Source organism: Varroa destructor, unplaced genomic scaffold, assembly GCF_002443255.2.
Source record: "Varroa destructor unplaced genomic scaffold, Vdes_3.0 BEIS01000002.1, whole genome shotgun sequence".
In the NCBI taxonomy this organism is placed as follows: domain Eukaryota; kingdom Metazoa; phylum Arthropoda; class Arachnida; order Mesostigmata; family Varroidae; genus Varroa; species Varroa destructor.
This window is the reverse complement of record NW_019211455.1, coordinates 49,773,352-49,793,801: the sequence shown is the minus strand read 5'-3', so window position 1 is coordinate 49,793,801 and position 20,450 is coordinate 49,773,352. Positions and strand designations below refer to the sequence as shown.

The 20,450-nt window shown below is 38.7% G+C and overlaps 3 protein-coding genes across 6 annotated transcripts in view; 2 read left to right on the top strand and 1 right to left on the bottom strand.

The window, feature by feature from the left end:
• Positions 1 to 1,589, top strand: part of Fdx1 (Adrenodoxin-like protein 1, mitochondrial Ferredoxin 1) — a 3,470-nt gene extending 1,881 nt beyond the window's left edge. Inside the window, exons 2-6 of one of the 2 annotated variants that reach the window (XM_022795112.2) lie at positions 170 to 224; positions 364 to 418; positions 711 to 850; positions 1,134 to 1,186; positions 1,303 to 1,589. In XM_022795112.2, the coding sequence (XP_022650847.1) occupies positions 170 to 224; positions 364 to 418; positions 711 to 850; positions 1,134 to 1,186; positions 1,303 to 1,406 (407 nt within the window). In that variant the 3' untranslated portion in view covers positions 1,407 to 1,589. The remainder of the gene's footprint in view (positions 1 to 169; positions 225 to 363; positions 419 to 710; positions 851 to 1,133; positions 1,187 to 1,302) is intronic. The other variant, XM_022795113.2, reaches the window with a different exon arrangement.
• Positions 1 to 14,815, bottom strand: part of LOC111245981 (spliceosome associated factor 3, U4/U6 recycling protein-like) — a 21,103-nt gene extending 6,288 nt beyond the window's left edge. The window contains exon 1 of the mRNA XM_022795095.2: positions 14,575 to 14,815. The gene's annotated coding sequence lies outside the window, so the exon portion shown is untranslated. The remainder of the gene's footprint in view (positions 1 to 14,574) is intronic.
• LOC111245986 (uncharacterized) overlaps positions 10,668 to 20,450 on the top strand; it is a 19,460-nt gene continuing 9,677 nt past the window's right edge. For 2 of the 3 annotated variants that reach the window (XM_086980565.1, XM_086980564.1), the window contains exon 1: positions 10,668 to 12,916. In XM_086980565.1, the coding sequence (XP_086836691.1) occupies positions 12,833 to 12,916 (84 nt within the window). In that variant the 5' untranslated portion in view covers positions 10,668 to 12,832. The remainder of the gene's footprint in view (positions 12,917 to 20,450) is intronic. The other variant, XM_086980566.1, reaches the window with a different exon arrangement.

Here is a 20,450-nt window from a genome sequence, read left to right as displayed (position 1 = left end):
ATATGTAATAAAGTGAATGATGACAACGAAGATACATTTGGTTGATTGATTTAATGAATTTGCTGACAACTTGTACAAGTACGTACAAAAATACTTATTGTCAGTCAATATCAATCATATAAGAGACCATACATCAAGCGCAATTACATCATATGTTGATAATTCACAGATGAAACCAGCGAACGAACAGAAAACCGAGATCTAGTAGGATCAAACGAAGAAACGTAAGATCAATTTAAATTATACTTATTATAATTGGGAATGGTTTTTTAAATGTTTTCAAAAGTTAATCTTGCAGGTAAGATTATCATAATTATTGTTATTCTATCTAATTTAGACTATTTTTGTCCATTTATAAAACAGAGTGAACGTCATATACATTACAAAAGACGGCGTCGAACACAAAGTCCGAGGAAAGGTCAGTGTTCTATGAGTCTCTCTGTTGGATTTCAAAATACGCGTGATTTTTAATGTTTGTTTACTTTTATAGAGCATTTATACATACCTTTGAAAGGCTCACGAGATACTTATCTAGCGTTTGACAGTTTCATGCATCGACCTTTACCATGCCCACCATTCCTAATGGATTTATAGGCAGTTGGTATTTTATTAGGAAATGTTTTGTTGTTATTGCGGACAGTTAGTTCGATCGTTAAATCTATCTCATAAAAAATGGCAGCATCTCGACCACACCTCAACTTTCGGTACAGGTTGGTGACAATCTCTTGCACCTGGCTCATCGGCATGGGATAGAAATGGAGGGCGCCTGCGACGCTTCGCTGGCGTGCACAACGTGTCACGTTTACGTGCTAGGTGACTTCTACCACAAAGTTCCAGCGGCCACGGAAAAGTAAGCTATGTTGTATAGTATTCAACATGGGAGCGCGATTTCATCTCATTTTGCCGTTGAATTTTTCAGATTTTAAAAAAGAAACAAATTTTTCCTTATCATTAGAGGCGAATCTCGGGCTGACGACCTGCATCCCTGTACTTTAGGTACGCAGGCCGAAAAAATTCGTAGTGGAACATGTCGCTACTGTTAAAATATGTGTACTATACAAGATGCGCTATGTGTGGATTAATAAAATCTTTGATAACTAATACATGCTAAATACCGTGATTATTACTTTCAGAGAAGATGATCTTCTGGATCTTGCTCCTTTCCTTAAGGAAAACTCTAGGTTAGGTAAGTGATTCAATGTAAATGGCAGCATTACCGTATTTCTTTTCCTGTTTTCTTACATGCGGAAATTTAGCTGATGATGAAAATTTTCTCTAAGTGTGGATTTTCTTTACTTGCAGGATGTCAGGTCATTTTAACCAAAGAGCTGGACGGAATCCGCCTCCAGCTGCCGATGGGGACACGGAATTTCTATGTGGACGGTCATGTGCCTCAGCCACATTGAGTTACTAAACTTCATAGTAGTATAAACTGCTATGGTCAATGTATAATATAGCAAAGGAAACTAGGTAAAGTACAGGATATAGATGGAAAGTGCCGAGTAAAGCAAATCTTCGAAAGGAAATCCGGTAAAAGTGTTTACATATGGACATGAAAATAAAAAAGGTATTACTTGTTGAGTATAAAATAGAGTAGTTTTTTTTTGTAGTCAAATCTGTATTTGAATAAGATATGAATGAAATGCAAGCATCAAGTTCATCTATATCGCTTGATTCGTACGTTCAGTCAATGCAAGCAGTTTTATTGTTAAGAACTAAGTATGCTAATGAAGCGTCAGGAAACCTTCATATTCTGGGCTGAATTGAAATTGAACCCTAAGAGCTAATGTGTTTGTTATTCCATCTTCTACGAATGTCTTTATGTATACATCTGGATAAATGTAGAACAGAACTGTAAGAAGGAATATTCACTTTTGTATATACGTAGATCAAGGCTTGCCAATATACCTCGCGTTGCAGGCCTTCAACCAGAACTCTCGAGCTCTTCCATTAAAGGTTTACTTTTCCAAGCCGCTGCTTTTTTTTTAGTTGGATAATGGTACCCGCCGTAGACATAAAGAATATGAGCACTGGAACAGCCATCGTGAAATTCGAAAGATTAGACAATTTACATAGTTGCTATACACATTTCCTTCTAGGGATTAAAGTCAAACGTTGTGCTTATACTCCTCTATACTGAAGGAAGTGAAACAATTTATATGAAGTCTACTATTTGGTTGAGAATTTCCATAAAAGCCACGGGTCATAGTCCACAGATTTCTTTTATAAAACAGATTACGCTTGATACCCGAGAAGAGTAAAATTGTCAGTTTTCAATATAGTTTTCAAGCGTAAGCGGCATGCGGCTATACTTGGGCATCCAATAATACCTTGTCTTCAGAACTTATTTTTGAACCTTCGATTGATCACTGTTTGCCACCGATGTTTCCACGTCACATTGAAATGTAATAGAAAAATGTATCTGGATGGCCGCAGTCAAAATGAGGTTTCTCCCCGTATATAAGAGTACAACTACTTGCTGGATAGTAATCAGGCTGTGTGAAAGTCGAGGAAAAGTCAATTTAAACATCGCAGGAGGTTTTCAATGAAAAGCTATTGCAATCGACCTTCGGGCTGATGTAAATTGTGTTGCTGTCTACGAAGATTCTGGCTATTCGGAGCTCTTAACTAAATCGACTTACAGGTGCGGTCGAGCAGCTCATCTAAGTTAATAGGAATCGGATCTAATTAACGTATTTATTTCGGTGATGTCTAATTGAAACCAAGGAAGTACACCGTACGAACTTTTTCTTCATTCCACGCTGATCTTCGGCCTACTATATCATATGATAAGTGAAGTTGAATACAGTCGAACCGTATAAGACTGTTATAAGCGAATCCGGCTTTGTAATTGAATAACTTCTGAACTGCACGCCGTTGCGATATTTAGCTGGTAACTCCAGTGTTCTAAAAATTTGTGAGCGAAGACTAGCAAAATTGACAGGAAAAATCAATCCAGAAGAGAAATCATCTTATAGTATTGAACGTCAATTCTCGGTTATCAAGTTTTTTGAAGGCCACGGCGCTGCGAAGGTTCAAGGAATGTTGGCTAAGGCATTAGGCAAGAAGGCCTTAAGTGAAAGCACAGCACGCGAATGTGCAAACGTTTCAAAACGGAGTGTTAAAAACCAATGAAGTTAGCTAGATTTCGAAACTCAAAGGACAAAGACGCATTGCAATCATGGAGGCTTTTTATGGAAGCAAAGCTTTGAACATGTTACAGAATTATAACCTAAATACTAAAAATACGGAAACTGGGTAAAAAACTAATCCTCTGTGAATTGGCTCCAGGTCAGGTGGAAACGCATGTGGCGTGTTCCACGTGCGATACAGAGAACTTTGTTCAACAAAAAAAACTTGTCAGGAGCATACGATTGCCATGGACGGGGTGTAGTTCGATCGGGACTGAAATAAAGTGTGGAAAGGAACTTCCCACGTTAGGTAATAGTAGCACTTGTAATGGATATCAGAGGCGTATGCTACTACCAGGTACACATCTAGAATGAAGCAATAAATGCAACCCGCTATGTCGAATTTTTCAAGAGACTAATGGACCGTTAGCACAACGATCAAAGGGACGTAGTCTGGTTATTTGATATACTTCCAGGATTGAGTAAAAGAATAGTTAAAATTTTCGTTTATCCTATTATTCTCCCGATCTAAGTCCATGTGATATTGGAGCTTTTCATATCCTGAAAAGAGCAATTACTGAACAAACATATTCCATTATCGATTTATTTTGAGACACCATAGAAAGGTACAGGAATTACATATATAAATGGTACCTACGTAGAGGAACGGTCAAAAGGTTGGGGCATGTGTGTAAAGAATAAGAGAAAATACCTCTGATACATTAAAAATCATTACGTTAGTCTAACTAGCCCAAAAGTCATCCAGTTTCAAAGTCCGCTGCATTCGCTTGTAACAGCCTAAACCAAAACTTTAGAATCGCTAACGTAGGCTGATCAAATTTCGCGAAATATCATTCAATAAATCCGCTATGGCTCAAAACCAAACATTTTTTTTGATAATAGTGAAACTTACCGCATTCGAAAAGGATAAGAAGTTTGGCTTCTCGTTACTTTGATTATTAAGTATTGTTATTTAAAATCTCTAATTTAAATATATGGGAGCTGTAAGAAATAAGTGTTTGTTATTTAATTATCAAATAAGATTTACGATTTGTACTTCGGGATATGGATACATTTAAGATGATGGATTTTTATAAGCAATAAGCTTATTGTTATTGTGTAAATACTGTAAAATCTTACCTTTTTGTCCTTTTGAAAAATATTTGTCCGATCAATAAATACTTATAAAGAAAATATTAGAACTTCCACATATTTTTTACGGTTGATATATAATTTTAAAATATATCTGTATGTAAATTAAAATGAGTCTTGGCCTCTTAATATAGTCCTAGCTTTGACTGAACCTTAAGAATATCCTGTTTCCTGTATTGATTTATGGGGTCCTAATTCTGATCTGGAAATGTGCCACAAAATCGAGGGAATGTTTCTTTAACGCAGTGGTAAACGTGAAGACAGAACAAGCAACTAGTTATCCTTTTTTACGTCGTGTAATTACATACGTGCACGATGTGGTAACTCCCACGCAAAACAATCATCTGGCTCGCCCGATCTGGTCTAAAGATCTTCAGTTGTTAGTACGTCAGGAACAGGTTTTGTACCGATATTTTTGTGTTTATTGATTTACTCAAGCTTACAGCAGCAGCGACACTATAATAATGGTGCGTTATTGGCCCGTACGCACATGTAATAACTCGTTTGATCCGCCCATTTTGGTTGGTTATTATACCTTTAAGTGAAGGCAATCGGTATTACAGGTAAGATATTTTTCTGTCATATGAAGTTGCGTATTGCTCCACACAATCTTCATGGCCGACGACTGTGCGGCTAGTATTTTTGGTAACATTGCTCGACTTTTTTCGCGTGAAGCTTGACAAAGAACAAATTAAAGATTAAGCTTTGGGAACTGAGTGATAAATCCTTGGTGCTGTTTTTATTCCAGATATATGTCTTCACTCAATGCCACACGACGCTGGTATTAACCGAACAACTGGATCTTGACTGACGAGACGATTGATTTTCGCACTCGTCCCTCAACTCGATTCTTTTCGTAGCTACCAGTGCGACGGATACTACGGAAAGATTCTCTGAGTGTTGCACGTTAATGCTTAAGGTTGGATGGTGACTGCTTACGTATCCTTAAAGCTAATAAAGCTCAGCCTAAAGCACCCCTGATTGCGATCTATTGGTCGGCTATCCTGTTAATACATACGAGTTTTTACTGTGGGTCCGATTCTACACTAATTGCGTTTACAGCCAAATCTAGGCACACAAAACGTACTGGAGCTTTGCTATAAAATGCCAACATATGACTGCGGTAAACTGATTTGCATAGGATGAATATAACTTTGACGAAGGCCCCAAAAGAAACCCAAGAATAGTACTACTCATCCCCAAGCATTAAAATTCTCGCTGCGACCAGACAACAAAGGATTTATTGCATGATCCCGAGTAGTCAGAGAATACTGATATCTTTCTAAGCAATCCACAGTATTAATTCTGGCTTTTTAATGTATTATAGGTTTTTTTTTTCTATGTAAAATGTATGAAGCCTCTATTAAAAGGCCAAAACAATAGTCTGACAGGGCCTACTAAATAAGAGTATGCAACCAATTAAAAGCAGCCTATGAATCTTTTAATGCCAAACAAATTTCAGTTAAAATGTCGCTCATTTCAAATTATAATTAAATTTCTGTTATTATATATATACTTGATTTTTTTGCACTATATTTCGAAAAAGGTGTGGAGTTATACCTAAGTCAGCCAGGATGTTTATGTTGATGTTGTTTATGACGGAAATTCATGGTAATGCAGGGTATACGTTAATAGTAGTTATGTTGAAGTAAGTACCTATTTATTTGATCACATAAGAATTTGACGCACATATATATATATATATATATATATATATATATAATTATTTTAAACGGTTCTGTGTAAGTTGCGCGCCGTTTTTCTCTATTCGTGATTAGTGTGTAATCTGAAAGAGTGCCTAGATTGAAAGCCTGACCTGAGAGACAAAAAAATCGATACAACCCCCGCTCGGCAACGAAAATGCATTTTTGCTTGTGGTAAACACCAGGTGAAGGTCCCGGCGGTACGAAGCAGCCGTGGTGGAAGCAAGCATTGTAATCATGCCTTTATCTTGCAAGTAAGCTCATAGAGACATACGTGGCCAAGCCGTAATCTCAACAGTATATCAGTTGTAACAAGCTACGGCTTGCTTAAACATGCTGCCACAACGTTGGAGTTTGTTACGCTTTGTGTTGAAGCTATCTTATTTTTGTTCTGGATAAGGGGCAGTACGTCAAAACCGATTTCTTGATCGTCCTACAAATTGTGTAACGGTAGATCGAGCAGAAGTACGAACATTATTGACGCTAAACTTTGACTTCAACGATGACAAGCTAGTGTGCTATAATTAATCAAGTTGATAACAAATTGAAATAATGGAAACAAGAAAGCTATGGTAAATTTAAATTCCGAGGTAGCCATCCCATAAAAGAGAAGCTAACTTTCTAATTATCTAATCGTAAGAAAGATCTCCACATGAACAGCGAGTTCAAAAATAATATGCATATAAAGACGTAGATACACAACTATTAATAGAAAGAATACACAAAGTGCTAAATGAGTTATGTAACTTTATAACGACATTACAAAGCTCAATGGCTTCAAAATTAACCTTTATTATGATTTCCTTTCTCTCATCTTGTAAATGTCTGTGTAGCGACGCTCAGTTTTTTTGTTTCGAGTTCTACGTCTGGTACTGCCATTGGACATTCCAGCAGATGGCTGGCTACCGTACGAAACGAACCGTGTGCTTATGCGCGGAACTTAGACCACAACGTGTCCCTAGGATTAGCAAGCAAATACGTGGTGCACGTCGCTACTGCTATATACTATCCGGCCAAAATAACCAAACTAATGACCAAAATAGCTGATAGCTCGAAGGCATCAAAAGGCAACTGAGGATAAACGAGGTCTCGTTTATCCTCATTTTGTTCCGCTAGTCAAATGCAAGCCTCTCTAGGTATTTCGCTGGCTGGCCGGCACATGGTGATATCAGTCATTCTTCCGTCGTCGCGTAGCCTTTTTTTGCCGACTGCTCCATGGCTGGCCAACTCGATATTGGGCCTTACTGAACTGCAGTAACTAACGTAAGAATAATCAGATGTCGAGCATATATTTTATATGCATATCGTCCTTTTTCGGAAATGCAACAATTTTAATTTCATGAGACGGCATAAATGCGTTTGTGAATGGAAAAAGGACGTTCCCGTATAAAAAGCGTACTCTGACCTGGAACTTACTCTTGATTGAAGATGTTGATTACACTACGTTGACGGTTCGTTACAGACAGAAATCGGGATTTATTTGCATGGGTTTTGGTTAGAAGATAACGGTAATAAATTGACATTCGTCTGAAAGGCCAGATCTATGCGTTAACAGCCTTGGCACACGGGTATAGAACATATTAACTTTATTGAATAGTTCAGCTGAAATGGACTGCTTCCGTGTAATTTCTTCAAAAATAGACATTTGAGTTTTTCTTTTTTAAACTGATTCTAGTTAGCGTAAAACGTTATCACTATAATTTGATTATCAAAAACATTTTATAGACTTTTAATATTGTCAAAATTAGGCCTGAACGGAAGAGATTTATGTAATTAAGATTACGAGCAAATCTACCGAACTTTGGCTCTTAGTTAACTTGTTAGCGAAATGGTAGCTGCGTTTATCTTCGGTTAGCTCTCTCGCATTATGCAATTGAATACACGTAACGGTAGAACCCAATTATAAGTGAAAGCCTACCTGTATTTATTAAAGTAGAACATGAGCAAAGATTATGCACCATAAACTACTTGAGTTTATGGTAAACCAATTATATTTAAACCTTTATTGCCATTATACGTTTTGACATCGTCGATAACTGCGATGTGCCACCCGAATGGTCCAGATTAAGTTACCGCGTTAGGTCCATTTGCGCGTGCTTATACCGACAATAATAGGATCCCGTTTATAGTACATTAAGTTACCGTGTTAGGTCCATTTGCGCGTGCTTATACCGACAATAATAGGATCCCGTTTATAGTACATAGGGATTACTGCATTCTTACCATTCAAGCTTCATGACAATGCGCCCCCTAATTTAACACTATTTTTTAAAATAATGTTCTTGCGTTCCAGCCGGGCGTACGACGAGAACGCGGACTACTCAAACGGAGTATCTCGATCTGGGGACCCTGTTGGGGAAACCAGACACGCTGACGCCGCCTTGATTGGTTTATTTGACTTGTGAAATTCGGGTCGATATTTGCTCCTTGTCTCGCCAGATAATGTCTGTAATGAAATTGATAGTGTGACAGGTGTCGACTGAAGATGGCGTGGTGTCTAAACTTAACTCTGCCCCCAGATTGATCGCGGTAGCTGGCACGATGTCTTCACGCTTGTTAGGAACGGCGTCTTTAGCCACATCTTGTCTTCCATTCGAAAAAATCGCACTACCGTTCGCTTCCTCGCCATTTTTAGGGCTACCTATAAATTGACACGCATTTTGATCCTCGTTGTGAGTTTCACCACTCGACACCGCTCTGGTCGCAACTTTGGTAAGTTTAGACAAAACGTTTTTGTTTTTCTAACGTTGTATATGTAATAAACGCTTTTCTAACGTTGTTTTCTGTGGACGCTGGAATATCCAGTTTGATTTTTCATTAATAGGTGTGTCGAAAGATATATACGTCAAATCCTGTATAGATGATATAGTTGAATTTTTAAACACTTATGCCTGTTGCTGCTATTGCACGTTTTCCGAAGGTTTGAGTTCAGAAGTATCTGCCCCGGAGCCTGTTAGCTGGCTGGTCTCTATCCTGGTCGAGGGTGGAAAAGGGCTGAGTGAATCAGACGAAGATGAATCTAGATTGACCCGCTGTCGGTCATGAGGATGACGAAGTAACACCCACGACGGCAACAAATCAGCAAATAGGCATGACACGTCGTTTGCGAATCCCTGAATTTCTTCCCACACCGTGTACGCCGTTAACGATAAAGGGCCTGGGCGAGGCACTCGAGGATCACGTCGACGTCTTCGATAACCGGGGCGTGTTTCGGCTCTAGCACGCCGTAATTGAGCACGTCTCGCTTCGTATAACGGAGTACTCAAATTTTCTTGCTCAGATTCAGTAGATTTCATTCGTTGTTTTCTCATTCCAATGGATCAATGCTTCCCAACAAACGAGGTCAATTCATGCTAAGTGTCAACCTAATGGCTAAATGGAAAAACCGTTTCTCAGTGCGTCGTCGAAACGCTAACAGTTGATACGAGCACATAGGTGACGAAAGTATTGGCTGTCGATTAAAGTTATGTTAACATTTTCGAAATCTTAGATATTATACCTATTTTCAGTACACTTGGCAAACTCCTATAATATATACTCGCTATCAAAATCCTAATATACCGTTTACTGAAACAAGAAATTGAAAAATGCACTGTCAACCGTCGCTCGATTTGAAAACGACGCGGAAGTAGGAACCACAGTCCGTATTTTCCCAAATAAGGGGTTCCTTCTGAGTCAGTAATCTTACAAGAATAGCCTAGATAGATTACCACCGTGGGGAAGCACGGAGACGAAATCAGGATAGGTTTATCTCAAGCAATAAATTATTTGTGGGAAATATTTCCGCCATAAATAGTATATCAGACTCTGCCATGCAACAGACGTTTCGAAAGGTTAGTGGATTCGCTCGTAATGCGCCCGGCAATCAGATCAAGTGTCCGTTCGGTGCCCAAAAGAATTTATATGGTTTGTCTTGATAAGTCTACAAAAAAAATTCTAAACGACTGTGCGTCGGGTCGAGGATAAAAACTAAGATTGCTATGTTTTTAGTTCACATGATAATACTAACCAAGCCCAACAAATTGCTACTTCCATGGACACAAAAGGGTAATACGTACGCTGTACGATTGAGACGAGAATTCGACTTGCTTATATGGATATCCCTCCTTAGAGTTGCCGTCGGTTCGTTTGTACCAAATGCACTCATAAATGTAGTATTTATCGATCCATCAAGACGCTTTTTGGTACCAATGCTTTCCAAATTATTAAAACCTGCTTGGCATATATGTTGTTCCTTCCGCCACTTACCGCACGTGCGCTACGGGCGTTGTTTCAGTGCTCCACTTGTGGCACTTGGGAAGCAAGGAACTTTTTTTGGCAGCGAAATAGCGCTTGTTCACCTTGTCGCAGCTATAAGTATCGATAATGTACCTATTTCGCATAGAGATGCGTTGGTACGCTCATATTTTTTATAAATGCATTCAAACAGCTAGATACGCTGATCGGATACTATAAAATACCTTTTGTAACGTACCCGCTTCTCCATTTTCGACAAACGCCTTGTTGCCATGCACAGAGTTTATACGGCCTTTCTAGCAGCATAGCTAGCAAAAAGAATTTCTATGGTAATCGAAATTACGGAAAAAAAGGCGAACTTGCAAGATTGGTTGTCTACCACTGAAACGAGTCATCGGGTTTAATACGTAGGCACATTCATTTAGTCATTTTAGTCATTTTACTATTGAACATACTTTCTACAAAGGTTCTACTTTAACTTTGTCAGGCATCTGTGTAGATATCTGAAAATGGCTTACTCGATCTAAAGCCTAGCTTTGTAGAGCCAGTGCTCTATGAGCTCTATCTATCTAAGAGATCTATGCTCAATATCTGCCTGTTATCATTCTACCCTTAGCACACATGTTTCGTTCTGTCTCTCAAGTCGACGGAATACAAGAGACTAACAATATGGTCTAGGGCAAGAACGCATACGATACCAATAAACCAGACAGAACTATATAACATTAAAAGCGTTACTCTGTTGCAAAATGATAAAGCCTGATAGTGAGCAACATTCATTTCTTTTACTTTTTCTTTAAAAAAAAAATACATGCAGTTAGGTATGATTTGGTTAAGTAGATGTGGCTGGTAGCCTTATATGAGGCACACAAAACGAATGAGCAAAACCCTTTTAAATAATTTGCTTTTGTGAAATAAGTAGTTCTAAGCTTACCGTTGTATTCTCTTCAAAGCCAATAACTTTTGTAGTCAGATTACTATAGCAGATTTTGAAGCATTGATTATCTAAATCGATCGATCGATCAAACGTGGGCCGTACATATGTTAAAATTGCTACCGGATAACTATATTATCATTAGTATATAGATGAAAATTATAATACGTCATTATTATATACTATTGTTATATGAAACTAAATAAGAGTACCCGACTTGTTTTGGTCTCCTGAAAAATTAACTGAGGGTCAATCGATTTGGCAACAAATAACGCTGAGTTTTTATTATTATTAGAATCGCCGCAGAAAATGGTGAGCGCCCTTTTTGATGTATAAAACACTAATTGCTAGTAGCAGTGGCGTTTTGACTTTTTGTTTTAAAATTAGGCCGAGTACACAAAATAGGAACTAAAACATATTCATACACCCGTGTGATCCGCAATCCTGTATTTTAACGTCGACCATGCCGTCCAAACTCAAAAGTTATAATCTCTTGCAAGCTTCATATGGTCAAACGGTAAATCATATGCAAATGACTGCGTGACAATTTCGAAGTGTGCTGCCCTATTTCGAAAACTCCCTGGCACTTGCGCTTTTTATAACAACTGTTATACAATTATGATATTAGTGTTGAAAAAGCAATTACACAAACAATATAGTAATTTTTGCCAAAACAAAAGCTGGACGATACAAAGCCACAGTCCTTTGCTTTTTTCAGGTGTTGGACAGTACCGAAATACGGACACCACGCATGCTAGCTGTTCACATCCGCCTCGAAATCTGCATCACCATTATTGAAGTCTGGTAGGGATCAAAGCACAAATGAGTTCGTTGTTGAAGCTGTCTACGAAGGTCCATTTGATAATGAGAAAAATTGAAGGAAAGACCTTCGGCACTGGGAAGGTTTGTGTGTATGTAGCCGGAACGCCCTTCTCAAGCGGACATTCTAAGCCGGATTTTATACAAGCGTTGCTGTGGGGTATCGGATACGGCACAGGAATGTTTTCTATAACTCCGAACACTTTAACAGTAATGTTGTTCATCTCTACCTCGGGTGTGAACGTTAAGGCAATTTTAGTATCCACCCCTCTTTTGAGGACGCAAACATTTTCAGTATTGGGACAGCCTTCAATATCAAGTGTCAATATCGTTCCTTTGGTTTCTATCTTCTCGCACGATTGGAATATACTGCCATTTCCAACAGTTGCCAAAGCAGCTACTGTCACCCATACGTAGAGCCACATGTTGGACTACTTTCACTTGAGATTTTGCAGAGATTTGATTTTGTCTCCGTCGAATTTCTAACTGCTTGCAGATCCTACAATGGCGAGATGTTAAATGGGGCGGCTATCCATTATTTAGCCAATGCTACATAGGCACGCCTCGGATGCACGTCACGTCAAGCCAACAGCGCACAGACGGGGACGTTTCGTTAATCCGCAACACCTATCGTGACAGAGAATCGTACACTGCGTGTGAATGGTTCATAAACCATCATTTGAAAAAGAAAGATCCGGAGAGCTGGCTAGCACGCACGCACGCTACAGCTACTTGAGATGATATTAACGAAAGTCAAGAGGCTCTTACGGGAGAATTTGTAGTTGTGAACGACACTACGCATGCACTCGCCACTTTGTTTATCATGAACCGCAACCTCACCACTTAGAAAAGAAAATATGGTTCCTTTTTGGTTACACGTCATTGATCGACACTTGACATTGATTACGTGCCCGGATTCAATAGCAGTGCGGTGTATACCGGTATGGCGTCTAAACTGCTCTTTTTCAGCAGCGTTAATTCTCTATGACGAAGTACTGGCATGTTATCCGCATGGCTAAAGAACACTCATCTTGTATAAATCCTCGTTGAACGTTGTATAAATATTGAAATTAAACCATTCTTCTAACTTGACTTTGTCTGAGTTCGTGATGAAACTTAATGTAGGTAGGACACGAAACATTGTGTAGGTGCAACGACTGCCTCGTGCAATGTTGACAAGTAAAATTGTTGTAATTTCAATATGTAAAAGTGGTTTCTTTCGGAAAAATCAGTAAGCTTAACTAAATGCAATCAGTGACATTGCAGGGCTCCAGTACGGCTGCCAAAGAAAACCCAATATCGAAGCGCTAAAGAGTATCATAACATACCAATCAAAGGCAGGACCTAGATTCCATCTATGGCAAACAAGTCGAAGAAGAAAAAAATTATCCCAGTTCAGGGTACAATTTCAATTATTTCTCACAAGTCATCGTTCGTAGCACCTGAAACAAGGATTATAACGTTGCACTTAAATGTGATCAGCCTACATTCGTATTCTATCGGTAGGCAAATTTAATTCTAAATACGATATGGCAACAGGAAACCGTATTGGGTGGGGCATGTTTCTTCACAAATAGAATATGTCGATGACGCCTTAATTCTGATAGCCATTGTTAGAAAATATCGTCCTATAATTGGAAACATATTTTTTTTTATCAAACGGCGATATATGTATATGAGTTCGTTAGAAATCTAAGAAGTTTTAATACACCGTTTCCAAAATATGAGCCAATTGTGAAGGATCTAATTAGATCTTCATGTAATATACACAGTGTAATCGATAGTACTGAATAGTTATTAAACAAATTATGGCAGTACCTTTGGTCTTAAATGAGTGAAAATCATTAAAGATGAGACATGCTAAGCTAAAATTTAATAATGCGTTCTGCTTTCGGTGGTACCTGGTTGAAACTTTTCCGTAGGGCATAAGCGTGAGCGTTGATTTCATTCGATCTGCTCGAAACGCCCAGTTTGTAAAGACGAAATTGGACTGCCTCCGGATGCAAATGTGGGCATCCCTAAAGAAGGGATCGCGAGCACATGACCAAAAGGCACACTGCAGCTGGGGTAACCCGTTGAAGCCAATGTAGGATCTACTGGCCGTGAACAATACTCTCAGTAAACGTTACATATTTTTAAGCATGTTTTATCTATAGAACCGGCATCGATAAAAGACAGTGTCAAACGATGCAATTTTATCGGACAGTCAATTTTTAAATGTACGCTATTTTAGACACATTTACAAACGCACACATAGACGTTTAGTATTTTAGTGATATATTCTATTCACTAGCGCGATTCGCCATGCGCTTACCGCCATTTGATTGAATTTCAATTAATTATTACCGACATATTTGAGTTACTAAGTGGATGCATCGAAAGTTGCTTTGTAAATAGCGTTCGGGTGTAACTGGCTTCATCATACAGAGGTCGTAACCTTTGTATCATGAACCTGTTGCTGGACCAGATAGTTATATATACGACTATTGTTTCTATTTTTATAGGCAGATGTTATTTGTTTCTTTTCCTCGAAATCACTACCATTATGATCGAGTTAACAAAAAATCACAGCATATATGAGCAATTTGCGTTTACTTACGTATGCATTTGCGTCGTATCGTTTATCTCTATTCTCCACCATCCTCCAGCCATCTGTACGCGTCTCTGTACGCCACCATAAATATCATAATTGGATTATTTCTAAGCAGAGAGTACATTCATTCTTGTTACGCCATCAATCGTCGTTAAGTTAGCGAATAAGCCGGATAGACATGAGAAAACTTTGGAGTTTCTAAGCATGGCCATGTCTGAAGGCATGCTGGTACCTGTATGCGTGTATTTGTTGACGACCAGACTGGAAAACAATAGGCCTAGCTAATAATGCTAACCTTCGCAATTGAGTATTGGTATTCGTGGCGATGTGACGTATCGATGAATATCTAACTCTCGGCTTCCGTTAAGCCATCAAGTCGATTTAGCGCCGATGGCTGTGCATGTGTGTTGTTATGCAGACGGTAAACGCCAACGGTGGATAAGGAGCCATACCAAAGCCGTGCTTTAGCGGTGCCTTTGCCAGAGGCATGAGTAAAGCTGTATGTCCTGAGATGTAAGGAAATCTGGACGCACAGGCCGCTCCTATGAGATAGGCTACGTCAGCTGTGTTCTACAGTAGTCGAATTAATGGTTCTGGCTTGAGCAGGAGCGGCTTAAACGCAGTCATAGTGTATGTGAACGTATGAAGATGCCGGTTAGGGAAATATTACGCCACGCAAGGTCAAGTTAGATACCAAGCACGTTAAACCCTCCCATAGCGATTGGAAGAAAGCTGGTACGAGAAGCTCTTACAGCGGGGACGCGATCCGGGCAAGGGGCAAAATAAATGTCTTTGTACCAGATGTCTGTTCGATCAATAGATATAAGAATTCATAAGCTTTAGAAAAATAACTATCGAGCTATTACAAGCATATCTGGTAGACCTTACGTTCGCCGACTCATTGGTGGCGGGCGAAATTTGGCTGGAAAAACTTCAGCTTTGCAACCGGCTGTGTTGCATCTTCTGGCCTTCGAAATCGATACTGAATGCACAAGTTTTCGTTCTTTGAAAGCTGCAGCGCTGTGAAAATTGATCAACAGCTGGTGCAGACACTTGATAAGGAGGCTTTCACGTTTCAAAATCGCCGATTGGAGTGCTGAGGCCAGCAAAGAAGTAACCATATATTTGCAGCAGTTAACGTTTTACGTAAAAGCAAAGCTTCGAGCTTAAGAGCTCTATTGGCATTACAACATAAATAGTGGAAACGCAGACACTAAGGAAAAAATTGGTCCCCCATGGAATGGCTCCTGGTCAGCAGCAAATGTGTGTGTGTATGCTGTATTCTATATGCAGTTTTCGGAATATTAGCCAACGAAAAACTGCCTGGAGCATAGGTTCGTTTATATATGGTTCGGTTTCTACCACCAGCCGAAAAGGCACCACACGAAAGATTGGCGTCGTTCTAAAGTGAAATCGATTTCGATAGCTATGTCAAGTACGTTCGGACGCAAGGTGATGCTTGTACTTCAAACGGATATCAAGTATGTGTCGAGTTTGCTATTTCGAGTTCCTTAAAAGACCCAACGGATCGTCGACACAGCAGTTGAAATCTTGGGGTATGGCTACTTAATAACAACGCCAGACTTCACCGCCATGTCTTTATTATTTCCTAGATTACGCAAGGGAATATCTAACTTTAGCAACAGTCTGCATACTTCCAAAGTTTCACGCGCTAAAAAAGAACTGCCAGAGAGATAACTCATAAAAATAGTTCCAGCTCAGCTAGTTCGAAAGTTATCTAATTTCTAATAGCTCATTACATTACCAGATGCCAGTCACGTTTGGGTGCTTTTAGATTGCTTAGTGGAACTTATATGGCCATAAACAGACCATGATTTAGTCATGTCTAGAAAACTATGTTTAAGCAGAATTGTTTCTATTAGATATAAATGATGATGATGATGATGATTAATAACACTAATGCTACTACATACACCCTGTCGTGACAGTCTGACTGCCGGCTGATAATAATGCGGTATCAGTTTATCGACATGCTAGATCGTGACTCCGCTCTAAAGGATGTGCTTGTAATACGGTCCGATCCGTTCAACTGAAATTGTATCTTGGAGGGACGGTGATACCGCAGACGTCAGCCGTTCCAACGATAACCCGGAGGCATCATGTCAACTATATAGCAATCATCTCAGTGGTCCAATGCGCCGAGAGATACGGGAGCTTGTCTTTTAAGGTCACGTCATCGGGTCAGCACTAAGTAAACTTCGGCAACATACATGTAGAAATTGTAATAGGCCGTCTATAATATTTTAATTATTTTATATAGAAATGTAGTTACGATTATTGGCTCAGTTGACGGCCCATATTTCCCATTGATTCGATATTTGTCAGCATGAATGAACATACTCCGTTGTTATGATAAGTCGTAAGTTACGTACAAATTTTATGTGAGGTAATGCGACGTAAGTGACTTATGCTGTATTTTACAAGCTAGATCTTGTTTGCCGTGCTGCTTTGTCGCACAAATACTCCTTTGAAAGTACGCTACATTATAATTCGTACGCCTCAAAAGAGCCTCTCGGTGATACGAAGCGTGTATTTTTAGTACGTCAACAATTTATTCGCAATATATTTGTTAGTAAATTCTATTAGTTCGCACCTTGTTAACCGAGACTAACGTTTTTCAAGCGAATTTAACTGGTGATTTTATTTGTTGGGTTACTCATGTTGACTGGTACAGCGTAGAAGATCACACTTTGAAGTTTCATTTTTACTAAACTTATATCAAGCTTATTGCAACAATCCAGTATTATTTAAACTGAGCTTCAGGAACCTGAATTGGGTTTCGCGGATTATGTTTCCTTGCCCGCATCCATCGACTATACACATAAGTTATGGATAGGTTTTATAGCAAAGGATCTTTATAATCTTCGTTATACTGTTAATTAATGTTTACATGTTTGCACCGTCTACAGCTTGTGCAGCCCTTCTAAAGTTTGAATGAAAAGAGTCTCATGTTATAAAGTTTAGCTGTTACACTAAAAGCTTTTATTATGGATACGTCTGCTTCGTTATGCCTCGTGAAGACCCGCATATACTATGGCATGTTCGTATGTAGGCTGCTTCTTCTAGATAATTTTCAATGACCTCAAAATATGTGCCAACCCCGTATGCACATGTTTTGCCTTAATACTGGTCAGCGTAGCCCTTACACTCATTTCAGGATTAACAGCTAATAGGGTAAAGCTCAAGGTGGGTGCACACTATCCTGGCTTCCTACATGGCCGTGCTTCCCGCTCTTAGTTAAATATCGGTCAAAAGATATATGGCTTTTCATCACTCGTCTCGCCAGCTATTACGTTGTTCAGTATATTGCCGCAGACAGTTGCGCATTATCCAGTTATTTAGCTATGAAATTTTCGGTGTTGCTAAGTGCCAATCCTATAATACGACTTGTTTTAACTTATGGTAATACGCTATTTGCTAACTTCCCTAGTTTCTCGAAGAATCCTAGATCTTGTTCATTGATGCATCTTCCGTACGCTTAGTGGATGCACTGTCAGTGCTGCTATGTACGTCTTCTATCTAACTACCCGTTCTGATTTAGCGATGAGCGTACAAACATCGATTTTCATTGTTGCTTTTCATATATACAGGGCTAAGAAACTGATGCAGTAGCTGCGTTATCGGAGCTATTGACTGTAATCAACTTAATAGATAATGTAAGGCAAGACAGAAAAGCGTAAATTAGAGTATTAGTTATAAAAGTCAATAGATCTGTAAAAGTTTCTCCTTTTTTTTTAGGTGGTGATGATAACTTTGCCTCAAGTAGTCATAAAATATAGAAGTAAAATCATTATTTTTCTTTCGCATTCATTATTTTGAAGCAATATTCGTATACGTTCGAACTGTTTATGTGTCATATCTTAGACAAAATTTAGGCACTTTGAGTAGGGTGGTACGAAAATTCCGTTTTTGAGGACGCGCACAACCGAATTCGGTTTGCCAGAGAATGCCTCTCTCATCGAATAGCTACCACGTTTTACAGGATTGTGGAGCCGTTTTTAGAACTCATTCATCAATGCTATTAAAAGACAGGTGAAAAGATTTTATCTCTGTCCAATAACTAACTCCAATAAAATTTATAATAGCAAACCTAGAGCCTATTACTATAATATATATATATATATATATATATATATATATATATATATATGTTATTGAGGAAATCGGTGATGTTTCTTGTCCGATTTTATGTTACTTCATTTTGTTCTGTTGGCTGGTGATATTCACTAAGGGCAACGGGTCAAGGGTGTGTCTGCCTGTTGGAGGTATGTCAGTTAGTAATATTATGTAGTCCCATCTCTATCTATTATCACGTTACCAGGGTAAGCACAAATGTCACTCTTAATACTTTTGCTAAGAACCAAGATTTAGCCAATCATATAGATCGCAAGATTTCAAATGATAGACGACGATTGCTTAAATAATTCAAAACAGTACCTGTTATTGCTGTTCTTGTTGTTAAGAACAAACTTGACTGTTGTAAGAGTGACAAAAACAATACAAACCCTCCTCATCTGCCATTTTGGGCATTAGCTCTCAGTGAGCAAAAATGATACGACCAGATAAACAATTTGCATAATCATGTTTGATTCACACCGTTAATCGCAACTCACAGAGGATGGTAGCTTTGGCAACATTATCAACGTATTATGACACGACACTCTGCGCTGTACTTAGATGTGCTATATATAAATATAGGGTTTATCAAATGAATAGGAAATCACACATTACACCCTATTTCTAATGGATGCTTTTATACTTAACAGCATTGTTGACAATTTGAGATCCTATTTCTTTGCTTTTATAATGTTCGCTTTGTTGGGGAACGCCGATGTTTGCGCTATAGCAGAAGAGCTTTATATTTCGATCGTCATTGATAATGTGGCATATCATCGTGAACGACATTTTCTACTGTGACGAATGTATCTACAATTTTTGAGACCGTAGAGAAAAATTTTATCAGAAATACATTTAGCAAATATTCCGGATTTAACTTCTTATAACTTTAAGAATTTATATATATATATATTTGTCCAGTTAACAAGCAAACTCTGAAAAAGCCACATCAATGATGCCTATCTATATTCAGCCTTGGGAAAACTATCCGACTATCCCGTCGGCCTTTGACTCTTTAGTGAAAGGACAGGAGTTGTTTCCACTTCGAGGAATACGCTGAGGATGTTCTCGGAGAAGGTGTATTCGATTGCGGGTGCCTTTTGTAATTCCATGCCATTTTATTTGAAGATTCGCAACGTATTTGTCTGGTATTTTCCGACATATAATAAATCTATTTGAAGCGACTGATGCGCTATTGTGAACAGAAATTATTTCGAAAATTTTTTTGTCTCCGAGCGCAAAAAAACTATTTACAGTGTAAATTGAAGGTTGACCTAGCTACTCAGCGATATTTTATTATTTCCCAAGAAAAGTTGACCTACCTAAAAGCTCTGTCTAAAAAAGTAAGCCTTCTTAATCACTCACAAATATTTTGAAATTCTATGTACTGTTTGGTATTGTTTGTTTCACAAGCACAAACCTTGCTCTGGTTTAAAGTGGCAGCTAAATATCGCAGAAAGATCGAAGTCTGTTCCGGCAACATGGATAAAATGAACTTCCTTTATATACAAGACTGAAACTTTTTTAAAGTCTTAGTACGAGGAGAACCACTCTTCCGGCAGCATTTTCTTCGACTATAGTAAATGTCAAGAAGTGAAAAATCAAAAATGTCATCAAATCAACCGTGGAAAAAATAGACTTTTATACCGAAACGCTTTGCGTATTCGTACTAGTGTATGGAAATGTTTGGTCACAGTTCATGTGTGTGGTTTGTGGACGTTTTCACTCTAGGTATCAGGCATAAT